Source organism: Emys orbicularis, chromosome 7, assembly GCF_028017835.1.
Source record: "Emys orbicularis isolate rEmyOrb1 chromosome 7, rEmyOrb1.hap1, whole genome shotgun sequence".
NCBI lineage: Eukaryota > Metazoa > Chordata > Testudines > Emydidae > Emys > Emys orbicularis.
This window is the reverse complement of record NC_088689.1, coordinates 28,260,177-28,276,577: the sequence shown is the minus strand read 5'-3', so window position 1 is coordinate 28,276,577 and position 16,401 is coordinate 28,260,177. Positions and strand designations below refer to the sequence as shown.

Below are 16,401 nucleotides of genomic sequence, written 5' to 3'. Positions count from 1 at the left end.
TGCACGACTATCCCATTCGCAGAGAAAACAGCAGTACTTTGTGTATCCAGTCTGCAGACCAAGCAAGAGAGCAACAACCTTCAAATCGCCACAAAGCTGCCACTGATGTTGGTCATAGTTTATGCACCTCAAAAGTTGTTTCATGTTGTCATAGGTTTCCTTCATATGGACTGCATGACCAACTGGAATGGATGGCAAAACATTGCCATTATGCAGTAAAACAGCTTTAAGACTCGTCTTCGATGAATCAATGAACAGTCTCCACTCATCTGGATCGTGAACGATGTTGAGGGCTGCCATCACACCATCGATGTTGTTGCAGGCTACAAGATCACCTTCCATGAAGAAGAATGGGACAAGATCCTTTTGACTGACGGTCACGGAACATGGAAACCCTAACATCACCTGCCAGGAGATTCCACTGCTGTAGTCTGGAGCCCAACAGCTCTGCCTTACTCTTGGGTAGTTCCAAATCCCTGACAAGGTCATTCAGTTCACCTTGTGTTATGAGGTGTGGTTCAGAGGAGGAGGATGGGAGAAAATGTGGGTCCTGTGACATTGATGGTTCAGGACCAGAAGTTTCATCCTCTTCCTCGTCTGACTCAAGTGAAAATGATTCTGGTGCATCAGGAACCGGCAGTCCTTCACCGTGGGGTACTGGGCGTATAGCTGATGGAATGTTTGGATAATGCACAGTCCACTTTTTCTTCTTTGACACACCTTTCCCAACTGGAGGCACCATGCAGAAGTAACAATTGCTGGTATGATCTGTTGGCTCTCTCCAAATCATTGGCACTGCAAAAGGCATAGATTTCCTTTTCCTGTTCAACCACTGGCGAAGATTTGTTGCACAAGTGTTGCAGCATATGTGTGGGGCCCACCTCTTGTCCTGATCTCCAATTTTGCAGCCAAAATAAAGGTGATAGGCTTTCTTAACCATAGTGGTTATACTGCGCTTTTGTGATGCAAAAGTCACTTCACCACAAACATAGCAGAAGTTATCTGCACTGTTCACACAAGTACGAGGCATCTCTGCTCACTTTGGCTAAACAGAAATGTGTCCTTTGCAAAATCAAACACTGACAAATAAGAGAGCACGACACTGTATGATTTCTAGAGCTGATATAGGGCAATTTGTTCAGCAGAGTGATGTAAGCTTTGTTATGATTGCATCATCCATGACTTCTAGGAATAACATGATGCAATTCATATCATGTATGATGCAATACCAGCTTCAGATTGCATCATTCATTGTTTTGCCTAAAAAGCAAGTACTGTCCAAACCCAGTCATAGATTTATTCATAGATCCAGTCAAAGGTGTATTTTAGTCATTTCTGGTTTAAATTGAGATCCCTTCCCTTTATAACTCACTTATCCTCCACCATTCCCAAGTCAAGGGTCGTATATACTGACCCAATAGCATATCTTGAAAACTAGAGCCAATCAACAATTTTAAGCATCATTTTCATTCTCAGTGACCCAGAATTAGTAAAGTTTGACTACATTTATTTCAGAAGCATTTTGGCTGTAGAGCAGTGATATCTATATGACACAATGACTTAGAGAATAACCTTCAAATATGACATTAGCTTACACTTTAAAAAAAGTCCTTGCCCCTTATAAAGCAAACAGATAATATAAAATAAATCTCCATCAGCTTGTGAGTAATTGCCTTAAAGAACAAAATCAGTGACATTCAGAGTGAAGGTCTGAGATAAAACCAGATTTATTGCAAACATATCTGCCGATGAAGGCCTCTCAGATCATCCAGGTTGTTTCTTTATTTTCATAAAAATGTGTTGTGCAATAAACTTGGTCTGAGCTCATTGCAACATAGGAATAGAAAATAGCTCCAATTTTAAAAGGTTCTTTTGCATTTTCCAAAGAAAGCAGTTTCTCTATTTTAATAATAGGCATTCTGACAAGGACTAAGTGCTTTAATAACAGAAAAATAAAGTGGGAAATGTTAAACAATCTTTTTGTTGTAAAACTGAAAGGCTGATAAACATTTTATACATATATTATAAACACATCTGTTTTTGTATTATACATGTAGGTTTTGACTTGGCTAGATTACAAACATAAATTTAGAAAACTAGTAAGCCATCCTTTAATACTATATTTCCAGAAAAGGTTCACTGCAGCTAGATAATGACTCTGCTCATCCATTTCGCTAAGCTTACTGTGGCTAAAATCATGGCACTGTACTTGAAATTTAATATAGCTTAAGCATAGATTTTTCTTTTTCTAAAATGAAGGGTTGGGTTCTGCATCTTGCACTTTTACATTTTTGTTGCATTTAGTTAAGCCATCGTATTTACAGATAAAAACCATTAGAAAGTCCAAACTTTAAAAACTGGAAGTACCAACTTTAACTCTGCCACTGTATCCCCACCCACACTATAACCAGGGCCAGGAGACCTTTGCTAATGGGCAGAGGAAAGTTAAGTCTGTCCAACAGTAGGGTACCTAGTGTCTGAAGATATAGCTCATTCCTCTCCCCCACCCCCCGCCACCCCACACTTTCAGTCTATATTGATGAAAGGACAGTCTTTGCTATATATCTGGTATGTCCCTGTGAATCAACCCTTGTAATGAAGAGAGCACCCAAATCTGTGAGGAAACCGTAAACAGTTGACTGCTGATGGCCAAATACCTGCTGCTAAGGCAAGATACAGAACCCAGCCCAACTATGCAGATGAGCAGGAGGTGCATGTGATGCATCTCAACCGTCTTACGTTTTTTTCACATGAAATGGTAACTGACCTGAAGGATGAGAGAGGCAGAAGGAATCTGGTGGTTGCATTGCTAGTGGTGCAAAGATGCTGCCAAGCAAGGTCTCTGTGCTTACTGACTCCTGCTCCCCTCCCCTTTCCAAGGTAGAAGTAAACCTACATATATATATTAGTATTCCAGTCATTAGATGTACAGTGGACTAGAGCTGTGTGAATAACCAATTTCTTGGTTTGCTGGCAATTCTGAAAAAAAAGTTGCAACCAACATTTTTCAAAATTTTCAGCAAATCAAAAATTCAAATTTGTTTTTGGTTTGGATCAAACAAAATATTTTAACAAAATCAAAACATTTGAATTTGACCACTTCTAAACTTTGGATCTTTTAGGTAAAATTATAGGAAATTTCAAAACCAAGTCACTTCAAAATGAAAAATCAAAATGGTTCATTTCAAATTTATCAAAATGTTTTGATTTTTTCCGTTTTGTTTTTTTCCCCCTGACTGAAACAATTTGGTGAAACCAACTTGAATTGGGGAAATGTTGCTGAATTTGCATTTTTTGCTGAAAAAGATTCAGACTAAAAATTTCGCTGAGCTCTAGAGCAGACAGACTAAAGTTGGATTTTTTAGAATGCATTAGGTGGTTTGGATTTTTTAAACTCTTGGAAAGACTGTGAATCACATAAGTAGTGAATTTTCAATATATTGAAATGAATTTTTTTGGACTTCCTAGCCCGTAGTGGTATGGGTGATGCAATTCTGGACTATATGGACTGTTTTATTATGGAGAAATTTCTTAAAACATTCTAACCATAATTAAAATCATTTAGAGCCATAGTACAGTCCAGCACGTTTTGAAACCAGCTTAGTAAAAAACAGTTCAGAATGCCTAGAGTATGGTGTATAGTTCCTAAGTTTTTAGTATTTGTTATTGATGTTTTAAAAATCTATTACATTTCATTAATATTATTTTAAAGGGCTGAATATTTTGTATATTTTCAACTTAAACGCTAGCTTCAAGTTTTCTATTCGAGTATTCTTTTAATTTTTATTAAAGTTGAAAAAGTATTTGCTTATACTCATATTAGTCAAGAAGAGTGAAATAAATGTTTGCTTGTAACTTCAGTACAACTTGTATTGACAACAAAAAGTTGTCATTTTTCATTGAAAAAAGTTTAATTGACAAATGACATTTCACCAAAATGAAAATGATTTGTGGAAATGTATCAGTTTTTATGAAGATTTCTCAGTTCCAGGATGGAATGTCTGATAAGGGTGAGACACACACATATACACAGAGCCCTAACCCACCCCAGGATAGCCAATAGCTTGGCAGTCATGGCACTCAATTGGGATGTGAAAGGCCCAGGTTCAAATCCCTGCTCCAAATCATAAAGAGTAGGGATTGGTATCTGTCTCTCTCTCTCTCTGGAAAAAAATGTAAAATCTCATTTTCATTCCACAACACAATTACAACAAATTTTGAAATCTTAAATCTTTTGTGAAATGAAATTTGTTTTCCAGCCAGCCATACTTCCATGCTTTGCTGGCATTATGCTCATGAAGCTTATGACTTTCCAGCAAAGCTCAGAGTTTAAAAAAAAACATAAACATATTTCACATGTTGAGAACTAGAGATGGTCAAGTTATTTGTTCTGATCAGTTTATTTGGTGATTTTGGCTTACTTTCTGTTCATCAATTGTCTGTTAACAGATTATTATGCATTTACTAATCATCTGACAATTTGTCAGTTTTTTGCTATTCGTGACTGACCCCCTTATGATTCTTACAAGACTTGGCCTGTGGTCCTTGCAAAAGCTCATACTTACGGATCCTGTAAACTTCCTTAGCAAGCAAACATCACTTAAATTATATATTTAGGATGTAGGGCAAATACTTTACATTAACAACATTGTATGCTTTTTCTTATTGTTAAATTTTACAAAGTCTTCATTTTTTGGTTAATCCAAGTGTTTTCTTATGGGAAAAGGGATGAACCATCAACTAAATCAGTCTTTAGCTAGAATAATTTGAAAGTAAATAAATTCCCATGGTCACTTAAATTGGTCCTCATGCCATGTATAACAGCATTCACTGGTTCATTAGGGGAGAGAAAAAGTTTCATTAGAGAGACTACACTCTCTTGTGGTTCTCCCCAAAAGGCCTTAGTATGTTTGGTAAAAATCAGTTTCTACACAATGGCCAGCTTTCTGTTGAACAGATCATTAAGGTATAATGAAAACGTATTTCACAGACTTCCACAAACAAATATGTACATGCACAGGCTGATAAATAAACACATGAAACAATCTTAAAAACTGGTCAACATAGCAAGAAATGACTATGTGGTTATTTGAGGACTTCACTTTAATTTGGGCAGACCACAATTATTAAACCTTTATTTGTTCATTACTTAGCAAGCAATAATCTCTGCAATATGCAAGAAATGTGAAACCTCTTTCCAACCTACCTGCAAAACCAGGATAGGATAGAATAAGGACATACAGTTCATATGTGACAAAGTAAAAGACAAACAGTCTAAAAATGAGTATGAAAGGGTTCTCCACCCAACTTTTTATATGCTTTGAATTTTGCTAGATATTGCTAATATAATCTATTTACTCTGTCACTCAGTAACAAGGGAGTTTAGCAACCTCACTACTATGGAATACATATATGGTACTACAGTGCCCTCTTGTGCTTCATATATACATTCAACAATGCCTAAACAGAGGATTTAAAATTTACAGTATTAAATACAGTATTTACTTACAAATGACATAGAAAAATGTGGAATTCAAGAACTGTGCTCTCAGACTGAACACATTCTCTTTTTTGTATTCATAAAACTTGGGAACATGGGCAAGAAAAACAGGGGCCCTCCTTGGCAAGTAAAGATACTGTCCTATTATCACATTGTCAGATTTACTACTATCACACATGATCCGCCTAATTCTCAACTATTTTAACCAAAGCTACACATTCTAAAAAATACCTCAATCAGGTTAACTAAAACAGAGACATTCCTACACAGAGAAAGCATGCTGCAACTACTCTCAGAGGGATAATATAAACAACATGGGTAAAATCCAGATATTCCTTATCATTTTTTAAATAGGAAAAAACATATTGCTAAATAACAGGTGTGTATGCACTTTACAATTTGAATCCCTATTACTCACAGCAGCAAGAAAAATTACTTCTCACTCATTCTTCTCATGCTGATGCTGCCACTTTGGAATTACTCTTGCTATTGAAAACCCTAGAGCCTTGGCGTGAAATCCTGGCCCTGCTGAAGTCAGGGGGAGTTTATCCATAGACTTCAATGGAGCCAGGATTTGATCCTTGGTATTGATTATCCCGCCTGTAAATAAGTCTCCTGTGGCAAGCAGTTGTGTTTGCTGTGCTTCCCAACCTCCCCTATGGAATGGGAGTCATACTGTAAATCTACTGCTGCAATGTGAGCAGTTTTGGTGCTGGAGTTGCAATTTAAAGTTTTTTTAAATTGGCAAAATAATTTGGCCTTACCTACTTTCACAAGTATCAGATTTGTCACATAATTGTTTTCAACCAGTCACAGAGCCAGGAATTTTCACTTATTTGTAAAATTGCTTCAAGTTCCTTTATACATTTCAAGTGTTACTTTTACTTTCCATTTCCGAAACCAAAAGCTATTAATAAGGGTCTGAGATCTGTTCAGCCTCTCTGAGATGGTAATACTCTTCCTCACAAGTTAAACTGCAATCAGCAGAGCGTAGAGGCAGGGGATATTGCCCAATTCCAATGTTGTCCTTGTATTATTTTATTTGATGAAGAACATCACGCTATGTTATCAGTTTAATGATAGCAGACATTCCTGGTATCACTGACACATTTGGCATCATAACTTGGCTTATTTTCAGAAGTATCAGTTTGCACAAGTGAATAATTTAAAGACATACAGAATAGGGGATAATGTTTCAAATAACCACCACCACCAACATATACACTATAAATTTAACAATTATTGTTATTATTTTATTATTTATTTATTATTTTAGTGCCTTGAGGTTGGGGCCTTATTGTGTTAAGCACTGTACAAACACATAGTAAAGGACAGTCTTTGCCCCCAAGAGCTTACAATCTAAATAGACATGACCAAGGATGTAAGCTGAAACAGAGGCACAGAGAAATGAAGTGACTTGCTCATGATTACAAAGCAGGTTATTGGCAGAACTAAGAATTGAACCCTTGCATGAAATCTTAGCACCACTGAAAAATAGTGGATTTTGCTCCAGGGGTCCTGACTCCCATCCTATGGTACCATCATTTTAGTAACTGACTGACTTACAAAGTACTGTTTTTAAAAGTAGGTTGTGCCCTCATTTGCTTCTGTACGACTTACAATGAAGGCCTAAATAGATATTGTTTGGGTTTTTTTAAACCTTCACATTATTTTAGAAATATCAGCAAAGCAAAGCCTGCTCTTTCAGGGGTATGTCAGAGATGTGTATTGTGAGCCCTCATGTGTTATCGGAAGGAGTGAGGGTGTTTATTCTTTAATGAAGATGTCCTTTTTACCAGATGTTTATTAGACATTGCTAGACAGGTGTCAATAAAACAAAAACATATTAAACAAACAGATTAAATTCCTTCCCTTTTAATTGTACCTCATTTTGAGAGTTGTCATTTGTTTTAATTCAAAGCTTACCTATGTTCCACACACGTTTGTTGTCCCCTGATTTTTGATGTTGACCATTTTTTTACATCAAAAATAAAGAATCATGAAACGGAGATTAAAGAAAGAGTTATGGACACTAATAGAATGAATCCCACAGCATTTGAAGTTTTCTGAATGGATACTTTTTTATGTCCCTTATTTTGTGTCATGGTCACAATGAGTTCCACACTGGAGCATTTGAGAGGTCTGATTGTTCAGCTTTCAATATCCACTTCCTTGCAATGTCATACTTAAACAAGGCCTGAATTTCTATTATAAAGAAACAACAATAATTTTGGTTTTTTTATTTGTGTCATTGGGAAACACTTTTCAGGCCTTCTTTCTACTTCAGAAAAAGCAAATACAGGCAAAAACCCAATTTTTCTTACACATCTGAGTCTTTTTTTAAAAAGGTGCCTCCTTTTAGAGTGCCAGAGTTTACAGACTCCTGTAGCAACCATAAGATCCAGCCCACATCAATTTCAGTTTGGCAGAGGCAATATCACAAATTGGAGGCGTTCAATAATTAAAAAAAACATTTAAATATAAGTACTTCTGTTTTAACGTCTCCAATAGCCTGATATTGGAACTACTACAGATAGTGAATAACTGTTTGCAGGGTCTCGCAACTCCTACATTGCACATTGATCCACATCAATTCACACGGGATCCATGTTCAATACAGATATTTCATGTGGGGGCTGTAGGTCCACATAGCTTCTCAAAGTGACAGTATTTTAAGTATTCATTTTTCTATGTAACTGTATTATCATCATTAGAAGTCTAACCTAAATATACAGTTCACAGAGAAAAAGGGTCAAAGCGTCTTGTTAATGGATTATTTACCTGATCCAATACTGCCTTGCTATTCTCTATTACATACCATGTCTGCTCTTGTAGGTGAATACCTGAACAATACTTCTTTCTTCTCCTTCATCATCTTGGCACGTTGTCTCCATTCCCGAAGCACTTCTTTATCTCTGAAAAAATTTAATTTATATTTAACTTTTAAAACCACATTTTAAAAAGTGAATGTTATTACTTCTTTTTACCCAGTCAACCATTTTACAGTGGAATAACGTGCCAGATATGTGGCAAAAAATGCATGTACTATGGACATCTTTGTGAAGCACTAACATTCAAATGGAAGATCAGCACTTCAAGGAACACCACTGCATTAAAATGCAGAGAGAAAAAATATAGGAGCAAAAGAATTCACACAAAAATTGAAATGGTTACAGGACTGATTACTCAAAGGTTTGTTAGGCTACAGAGCTTTCATCTCTACATGGCTAATCTGGCTAGGTCAGAGTACTTGAGTAGGGATGGAGGTGCCTGTGTATGCAGAAGTAGACAGTTGGACCAGAAAAAGATCACTTAGGTCATTTAATCTGACCCTCCTCCCTCCAATATTTTGTAGGGATGCTCACTAAATAATTCTCACTAATATATTTTATTTTATTTGATCTTGACTATCTGCAGAGATGGTATTTCAGTTGCCTGTGTTGCTAATCCATTCAACTGCCCAACTGCTCTGTTAAGAACTTTTCCCTAGTATCTAACCTAAGCTTTTCCTTCCTAGCCTAGTTACAGGTTATATCTCCTTGTCCTACCATTGCCTGATATTATAAATACAATAATCCTCTTCCTTCATTTACACTATCTCCTTGAAGGTATTTATCAACTGTGATAAAGTCTGCTGAGTGTATTCTTTTAAAAACTATATAAACATAGTTCCCCTTGTCTCTTCTCCTAAATTCTTCTAAGTCCTGTGCACAGATAGAGCAGCCTAAGGAGTATTCTGATCTACATTGGTTGCTAATGCTCCAAGAGGCTGAAATTGCAGCTGGAGATTATCATGGTGTTGAGGTGTCCTAGCCATGCATATTTCCTCTAGTCTTTTCCTTGCTACACCAAATACCAGGATGTAGAGTCGTGTAAGAGCTACCTTGACAATTCAAACAGAGAATCCCCCTTGCACTGAGTTGATCTTCCTAGGATTAGATGTGCCGGTTTTATGCTTGTGCTGGTGGCATAATGCACACCAGCCACATCAGTCTGAACTGGGTTTCTTGGAATCTGAACCAAAGTTTTTGACCTGAAAAGCTCAAAAGTGATCAAAGAGAGAAGAACTATAATGAAAAGCTGTGTGAATTAGTGGAGAAGTTTAGCAGGTGTTATATTAGTTCCACAATTTTTGTTTGGATTTTTTTTTAAATTATCATCCTTTCAGGTACTTAATTTGTTAATGCTTCACTGTGAGAGGAATTTATGGGCTTCAAGGATGACGACTGTAGTAACGCCCTAGTTTTACATAAGATTCATGTACATATACATGAATAACATCGTCACACAGCAAGTCATTTTTTACACCAGTGCACACCAATGCTATGCTAGTGGTATGCACTGGTGCATCTCCATCATTGTTGTTAGACCACTGCAAAAAACCCAGTACAGATAAGCCCCTGGTCCGCCATGGAGGTAAGTTAATTAAGGGAGAAACAAGAACTAGGGGATTAATATCTACAAAGGGCAAAACAAGAATTAAGGTTAATTAATTATTAAACGAACTGAAGAGCTTATTTTACTAACATTGGCCCAAATCAGTATCTAGGCTAGGTCCCTCAGGAAGGGAAGGGTGCACAATGATTGCAGTAGCCCTCCACAACCTCAACATCCCTATACAGGCAGGAAGGAAAGGTAGCAACAAGAGGATCCACACAGTGGCAGAACCTCTGCTCCCATCCTTACTCTGCCCAGTCCCCCTCTGTGTACTGATGTGAAGGCAACCCCAAAGAAGCTGGGCTCTGCAACATATGGAAGTATACCTTCTGTGCACTCCTCCAAATCCTGCTAACTGCAAGATGTGCAAGATCTTGTGCTGCCAGGCATACCTCTGCAGAGAGAGGATTGCATTTGTCCCACTATGCAAAAGCATGAACTGCATTTCAGACATATGTTGGAAAATTTAAGACAATGTTATAAAGTAGACCTAACAATCTATATGCTTTTTTTTGGATAAGTTCCATGGCTAGTGTGTTGGCTTCTGAATATGATTCAAAATGCATGCACCTGGTAGGACAAAAGGCAGAATTTTAAACAATTTACAATTCTTAGAACAAAATTTGTTAAATATACATACTCTTTATATTGAAAAAATGTCAACATGTTTTATGACACAAAATATTGCCTCTAGCAGATTCAGTGGCGGATTAGCCACTGGACCAACGGGGCCCCCGGCAGGAGCACCAGGCGAGCAGGGGAAGCTGTTGTCTGATTTTAGGAGGTTAATATTATTAATTTGGATAGTATGGGTTATAGGCTTGCCAATTATTCTGATCAGAAGATAATAAGGTGAAAGGTCCCAGACATATGTATGTTAACTTTGCTGTCTGGGTGAAAAGTCCCAAACATATATGTGCTAACTTTGCCTTAGCTAAGCTCAACATACAGGATGTGGCCTGTAGGTCCCTTGCATTACAGCCAACATATACTCTATTATAAACCTATAATCCTATTATAACCTATTATAATAAAACAGGCAAGCAAGCTGGCTAGCCCTATAGGCTACAAAGCCCGCACCCTGACCTAGCTCTCCAGCAGAAGCAGGGCAGGGGGGGCAGGGGGGGGCAAGCCCCCGCGCCCCGACCCCATTTCCCTGGCAGGAGCATGGGGGGGAATGACAAGGGGGGAGGGACTGCAGGCAGAAGGGGTGGCAAGGGGCTACCACAAACCCCTAATCCGCATCTGAGTACATTGCCGTTAGTAAAGATTAAAAAATGTTATTTAAATACTTCTATAATATATTGTATGAAGTAAGGAATAGTGAAAGGGAACATTTTCCCCACTAGATGGGAACAGGAACTCATGTTTCCCCAGTGAAGTCAATGAGAAATTCAATAGTTCACACTCCTGTCCCCTAGGAGCACTGTGCTTTGTGAAGGAAAGTACCCCTTACATTTCTATTCATAATCCAGATCATTTGTAATGATTTTCTTTCCTTACAAATGGTAAAATGGGTGATTTGTGAAGGGAAAAAAGTTACAATGTGTTAAGAACAGCTGAACAACAACTTAAAAATACAGCATTGTCATTAAGCAACATAACCATAAAACTTACTTTCTGTGCTGTTCAATTAAAGCCTGGGTCTCTTTTAGTTCCTTTTGCACAGCCAGTCTGAACTCTTCAGCTCGCTTTGCTTGAATCATCTTATCATATGATTGAAACTCAGAAAATGTATTCTTCTGTGAGAACTTCTTCCTTTTAAAATAGGCAGTTTGATACAGTTAATTCAATATTGCATTAAAGGGCAAGCAGGTGAAAAAATTAATTAATGATAGTGAGGGCTGGCCTTAGGGAAAATGGCACCCTGGGCAAACTTGTACTTTGGCCCCAGGCAGACACCCTCATTGCCCCCAGCACCTGTGGGCTCCTCCGTGTGCTTAATTTGTAATGAAAGAGATGCCAGGGCTCAGCACCAGGAGGCACTGGCACAAATTAAGTGACTGCTGGACGGCCAGACAGTGGTGGCTGCTGGCCGGGCACCCAGCTCTGAAGGCAGCAGTGTGACCAGCAACAGTGCAAAAGTAAGGGTGGTATGGTGTATTGCCACCCTTATGTCTGTGCTACTGTGGCGGCTGCTGGTCCAGCAATACACCCCATGACCATTGGGCCCATGGAAAAGGGGGACTCGGGTCTGGCCCGCTGGCTCTGCAGAGGCGAACACTGATGCCTGCGCCTCCCTGCCAGGCTGGCTCGCCAGGCTTGCCAGCACTCACCCCTACTGACCATAGCGCCCCACTAACCACGGCGTCCTGGGCGGTCACCCATGTCACACGCTCCTAAGGCCGGCCCTTAGGGATAACTAAATTCACAAAGCAGATTTATGTGTGGGCAGGGCCAGCTCCAGGCACCAGCTTGTCAAGCAGGTGCTTGGGGCGGCCGCTCCGGAGAGGGGCGGCACGTCCAGGTATTCGGCGGCAATTCGGCGACGGTCCCTCACTCCACCTAGGAGCAAAGGACCTCCTGCCGAATTGTCGCCACAGATCGCGATCGCGGCTTTTTTTTTTGGCTGCTTGGGGCGGCCAAAACCCTGGAGCCGGCCCTGTGTGTGGGTTTGATCCTTGGCCAAACAGAGAATACGAAAACACAGAAATCAAACCAATTTGGCTTTCTTCCTTCTAAGCTTTTTTTATAGGCACAATAGATCATTGACATTCCAACTACATTTAGGCCCTGATTCAGTAAAGTGTCTAACTAAGCATACAAGTAGTCCAACTGGTTTCAATAGCTTGCTAAATCAGGGATTTAAGGCAGTGGCTCTCAACCTTTCCAGACTACTGTACCTCTTTCAGGAGTCTGATTTGTCTTGAGTACCCCCAACTTTCACCTCACTTAAAAACTACTTGCTTACAAAATCAGACATAAAAATACAAAAGTGTTATAGCACATTAGTACTGAAAAATTGCTTACTTTCTTATTTTTACCATATAATTATAAATCAATTGGAATATAAATACTGTACTTACATTTCAGTGTGTAGTATATAGAGCAGTATAAGTCACTGTCATATGAAATTTTAGTTTGTACTGACTTCACTAGTGCTTTTTATGTAGCCTGTTGTAAAACTAGTCAAATATCTAAATGAGTTGATGTACCCCCTGGAAGACTTCTGTGTACCCCCAGGGGTATGTGTACCCCTGGTTGAAAACCACTGATTTAGGGTATGTCTAGCCAGCAACTAGACACCCGTGGCTGGCCCATGCCAGGCGACTCGGGCTTGCGGGGCTCGGGCTGTGAAGCTGTTTCATTGCTGTGTAGACTTCCAGGCTCAGGCTGGAGCCTGGACTCTAGGACCCTGCAAGGTGGGACGGTCCCAAAGCCCGGACTCCAGCCCAAGCCTGGAAGTGTACACAACAATGAAACAGCCCCAACTGCTGAGTCGGCTGGCATGGGCCAGCCGCAGATGTCTAGTTGCTATGTAGACATACCCGTAATCAAAAATACAGTTACATGGGATCATATTATGGGAAAAAGAACAGAAACAGCCTGAATTGGCAAGCCCTCCCTTTGCTTTCAGTGGAGGAGGGATTTGTAGAGCAGAACCTGGAATATAAGAATATATATAATGAAGATGATAAATATGATGCAGAATGTGATGAGAAGAAACTGTGCAAGTAAAAAATTTCAGAGTAAAAGCAGTTTATAAACTTAAAGTATATTCATTTTAAGAGAAAATGATTACAGAGTGCCACCTTCAGGTTCTTTTCATAAAATGAAAAACTGTAAGCATACTGTACAGGAAGTCTAGTGAACTACCTACATAAAGTAGTAGGTGATTCTCTGAGTGCTGGAACTTTCCTTTGTTCTTCCCATCCAAGTTAAGTGCACTTTTTGTTGGAATAGGTTTTCATTAGCTCCGAATTACAGAAACTCCTGTATATTTTTTACTTTTTCATGAATGATTCCTACTGTTTCCCTCCCCAACCTCATACCCAATAGTGCAACAGAGCAGTTCCTTGGATGCTCTTATACATGAGATTATGTTTCTTAACCAACAGAGTTATAGGAATAACCAATCAAGTGATCAAGCCAATCAAGTAATTTATAGCAAACAACAATAAAAAAGAAAAAGTATAATTTGATGAATGTTGACCCACTATATAATATTTTTTAAATTAGGCAGAGTGTATACATTGCATCTTCACATCCTATAGGGGGCAATAGTTTGTTTCCCCTGGTGGGGAAAATAGGGAAAACTTTCACAAAAAAATGCTGTGAAAATTTCTCTCCATTTTTCTTTGAAATGTGAAATTTCATTCAAAGACTAAATTAAAAATAACCTAGTTCTATGTTTGCTCAAAAACAGATGGTGGGGAATAAATGTAAAACTTTAGTCAAAAATGTTCCTGATTTTATTTTTAATTTCAAAATTTCAACAAAACTTTGAAATTCAAAAAATGTTCACTATTCCTAATTCTTAGACTTGAATGTATATTAGCGGTTCCATAACACTGTATATTGACAAAACACTACAGTGACTCAAGAGAAAATATATATTGGAGAAATTTGCTAATTCACACACTTAATAATGTGAACATAAAATATATTTCCCCTTTTCAGCATAGAATCAATAGCAGGTCCTCTAGTGAGGGTTTATTACCTAAACTTCATTACTTTTACAAAAATCCCACCATATTTTACATTCACTAGCATACTATGTAGTTTCATAAACATCAGTTAGCAAAATACATGAACTAATTACATTGTATCATACAATAGCCTTATTTGCTAAAAGTGCAAAATTAAGTAATCTGAAATGGGTCTTCTAGTCACTAGTATGCATTAACTGATTTTACTTCTTTCAGTCAAAGCATGTTCCAAAAGTATTTCCAAAAGTGTAATTATTAAAATATGAATTGATAAAGTTTTATATCTGCATGGGGATGGCAGTTTCAACCAGTCGTCTTTCCTTTCTCATGTTTACAAAGTTGATAGTGCTTGTAGTTTCCTAGTTTTAGAGAAAATTTAGAGTTATTTATTTATTTAGGGCCTTTTTGTTTTCTTTATTATTTATTTGTTCTAAGCATCACTAATGCATCATCTGGGCACAGATGGAGTGTTTTTAATCATGCTGTATGTTAAAATGCTTTTAAATCTTTTCACTTAGAAGTTTGGTTATTCATCACCTGCCCAACACACATAGTCTTGCATACTGTACCTCATGATATGAAATTAAAATATATATAATACTTTCTTTCACCTGGAAAGAGTCGCTGATTTGTGGTAGAGCCTCTCTTTCTTTCTGCCGTTTTTTCTGAACTCAGCAAACTCCTGCATTGTGGCTTTAGGATTTAAATCCTGGTTAGCAAGAAATTCTTCCTTTTCATCTTCTACCATTTCCTCCCTCAGCTTCTGAAATCGTAGCATTTCTTCTTCATTAGACCACTCATCTGACAAATCCAAACTGGATTTCAACAACTCAGTTAAATTTAACTTTTCAACAGGTGGCATTTCTATTGGAGTAAAAAGGAGATTACTCAATACTCATCTATCAGACCAATGAAGTTACTAGATTTTGTTTGGCAAATTTCTATTTTTTTCCTCAGGAATGTGACTATACATGTGAAAGACTAGTTTGTTATTCACATACTCTGACTTTTCCCCTTCATTAGTAAACTACAACCATCATTTGAACAAGGAGCAGTAGACAATGCATTAAAATGAATGGAAACATTTTCTATAATGGTAAAGTTAACACAGCATGACAAAAAGAAATGTGAGGTCTATGTTATTTTGAGATTGTCTCTTCACTCTACCACTAAAGAGTTATATAGTTACCCTAAAATAATAAAAAATCTAAACTTTTCACCATGGTGCATTCTCTGTACTGTGTATGTAGTATATGTAGCTGCTCAACTGCTAGGTGAAGTCAACCTACAGGAACATTAGAGACTAATTTGTTAGTCTCTAAGGTGCCACAAGTACTCCTGTTATTTTTGCGGATACAGACTAACACGGCTGCTACTCTGAAACTACAGGAACATGTTTATCAACAGCAGCACTGACTTCCAATTCACTTCTGGGTACAATTCAAAAGTTAATTTTGGCCTATAAAGCTGTATCTGACTTGCTGTCTAAGGCCCAATGAACCAGGCACGGAAACATGTGTTTAACTTCAATGTGAGTGACTTCACCCTAGTCAGCAAAGCATTTAAGTGCATGGTTAACTTTAAGCACATGTTTAAATCCCATTGAAGGCAATGGAATTTAAACATATGCACAAGTGCTCTGCTTAATCAGAGCCTAAGACACCTCTTTCCTCATAGTTTGCTATAGTTGAGACCAGCTGGGACATCTGAGCTAATAACCATGAGGTTGGTGGATGGATGTTCTCAGACTATGCCACAGGATTCTGAAATTTGCCCCTGGAGCTGACTGGAACCAGTGCCAAAGTCTTCTGGCCA

General features: G+C 38.2%; 1 protein-coding gene across 1 annotated transcript in view; it reads right to left on the bottom strand.

Annotated features, from left to right (window-relative positions):
- LRRC27 (leucine rich repeat containing 27) overlaps positions 1-16,401 on the bottom strand; it is a 61,117-nt gene that overhangs the window by 11,531 nt on the left and 33,185 nt on the right. The window contains exons 5-7 of the mRNA XM_065408735.1: positions 15,198-15,450; positions 11,555-11,695; positions 8,319-8,415 (exon numbers count right to left, since the gene is read on the bottom strand). Coding sequence (XP_065264807.1) covers positions 8,319-8,415; positions 11,555-11,695; positions 15,198-15,450 — 491 coding nt within the window. The remainder of the gene's footprint in view (positions 1-8,318; positions 8,416-11,554; positions 11,696-15,197; positions 15,451-16,401) is intronic.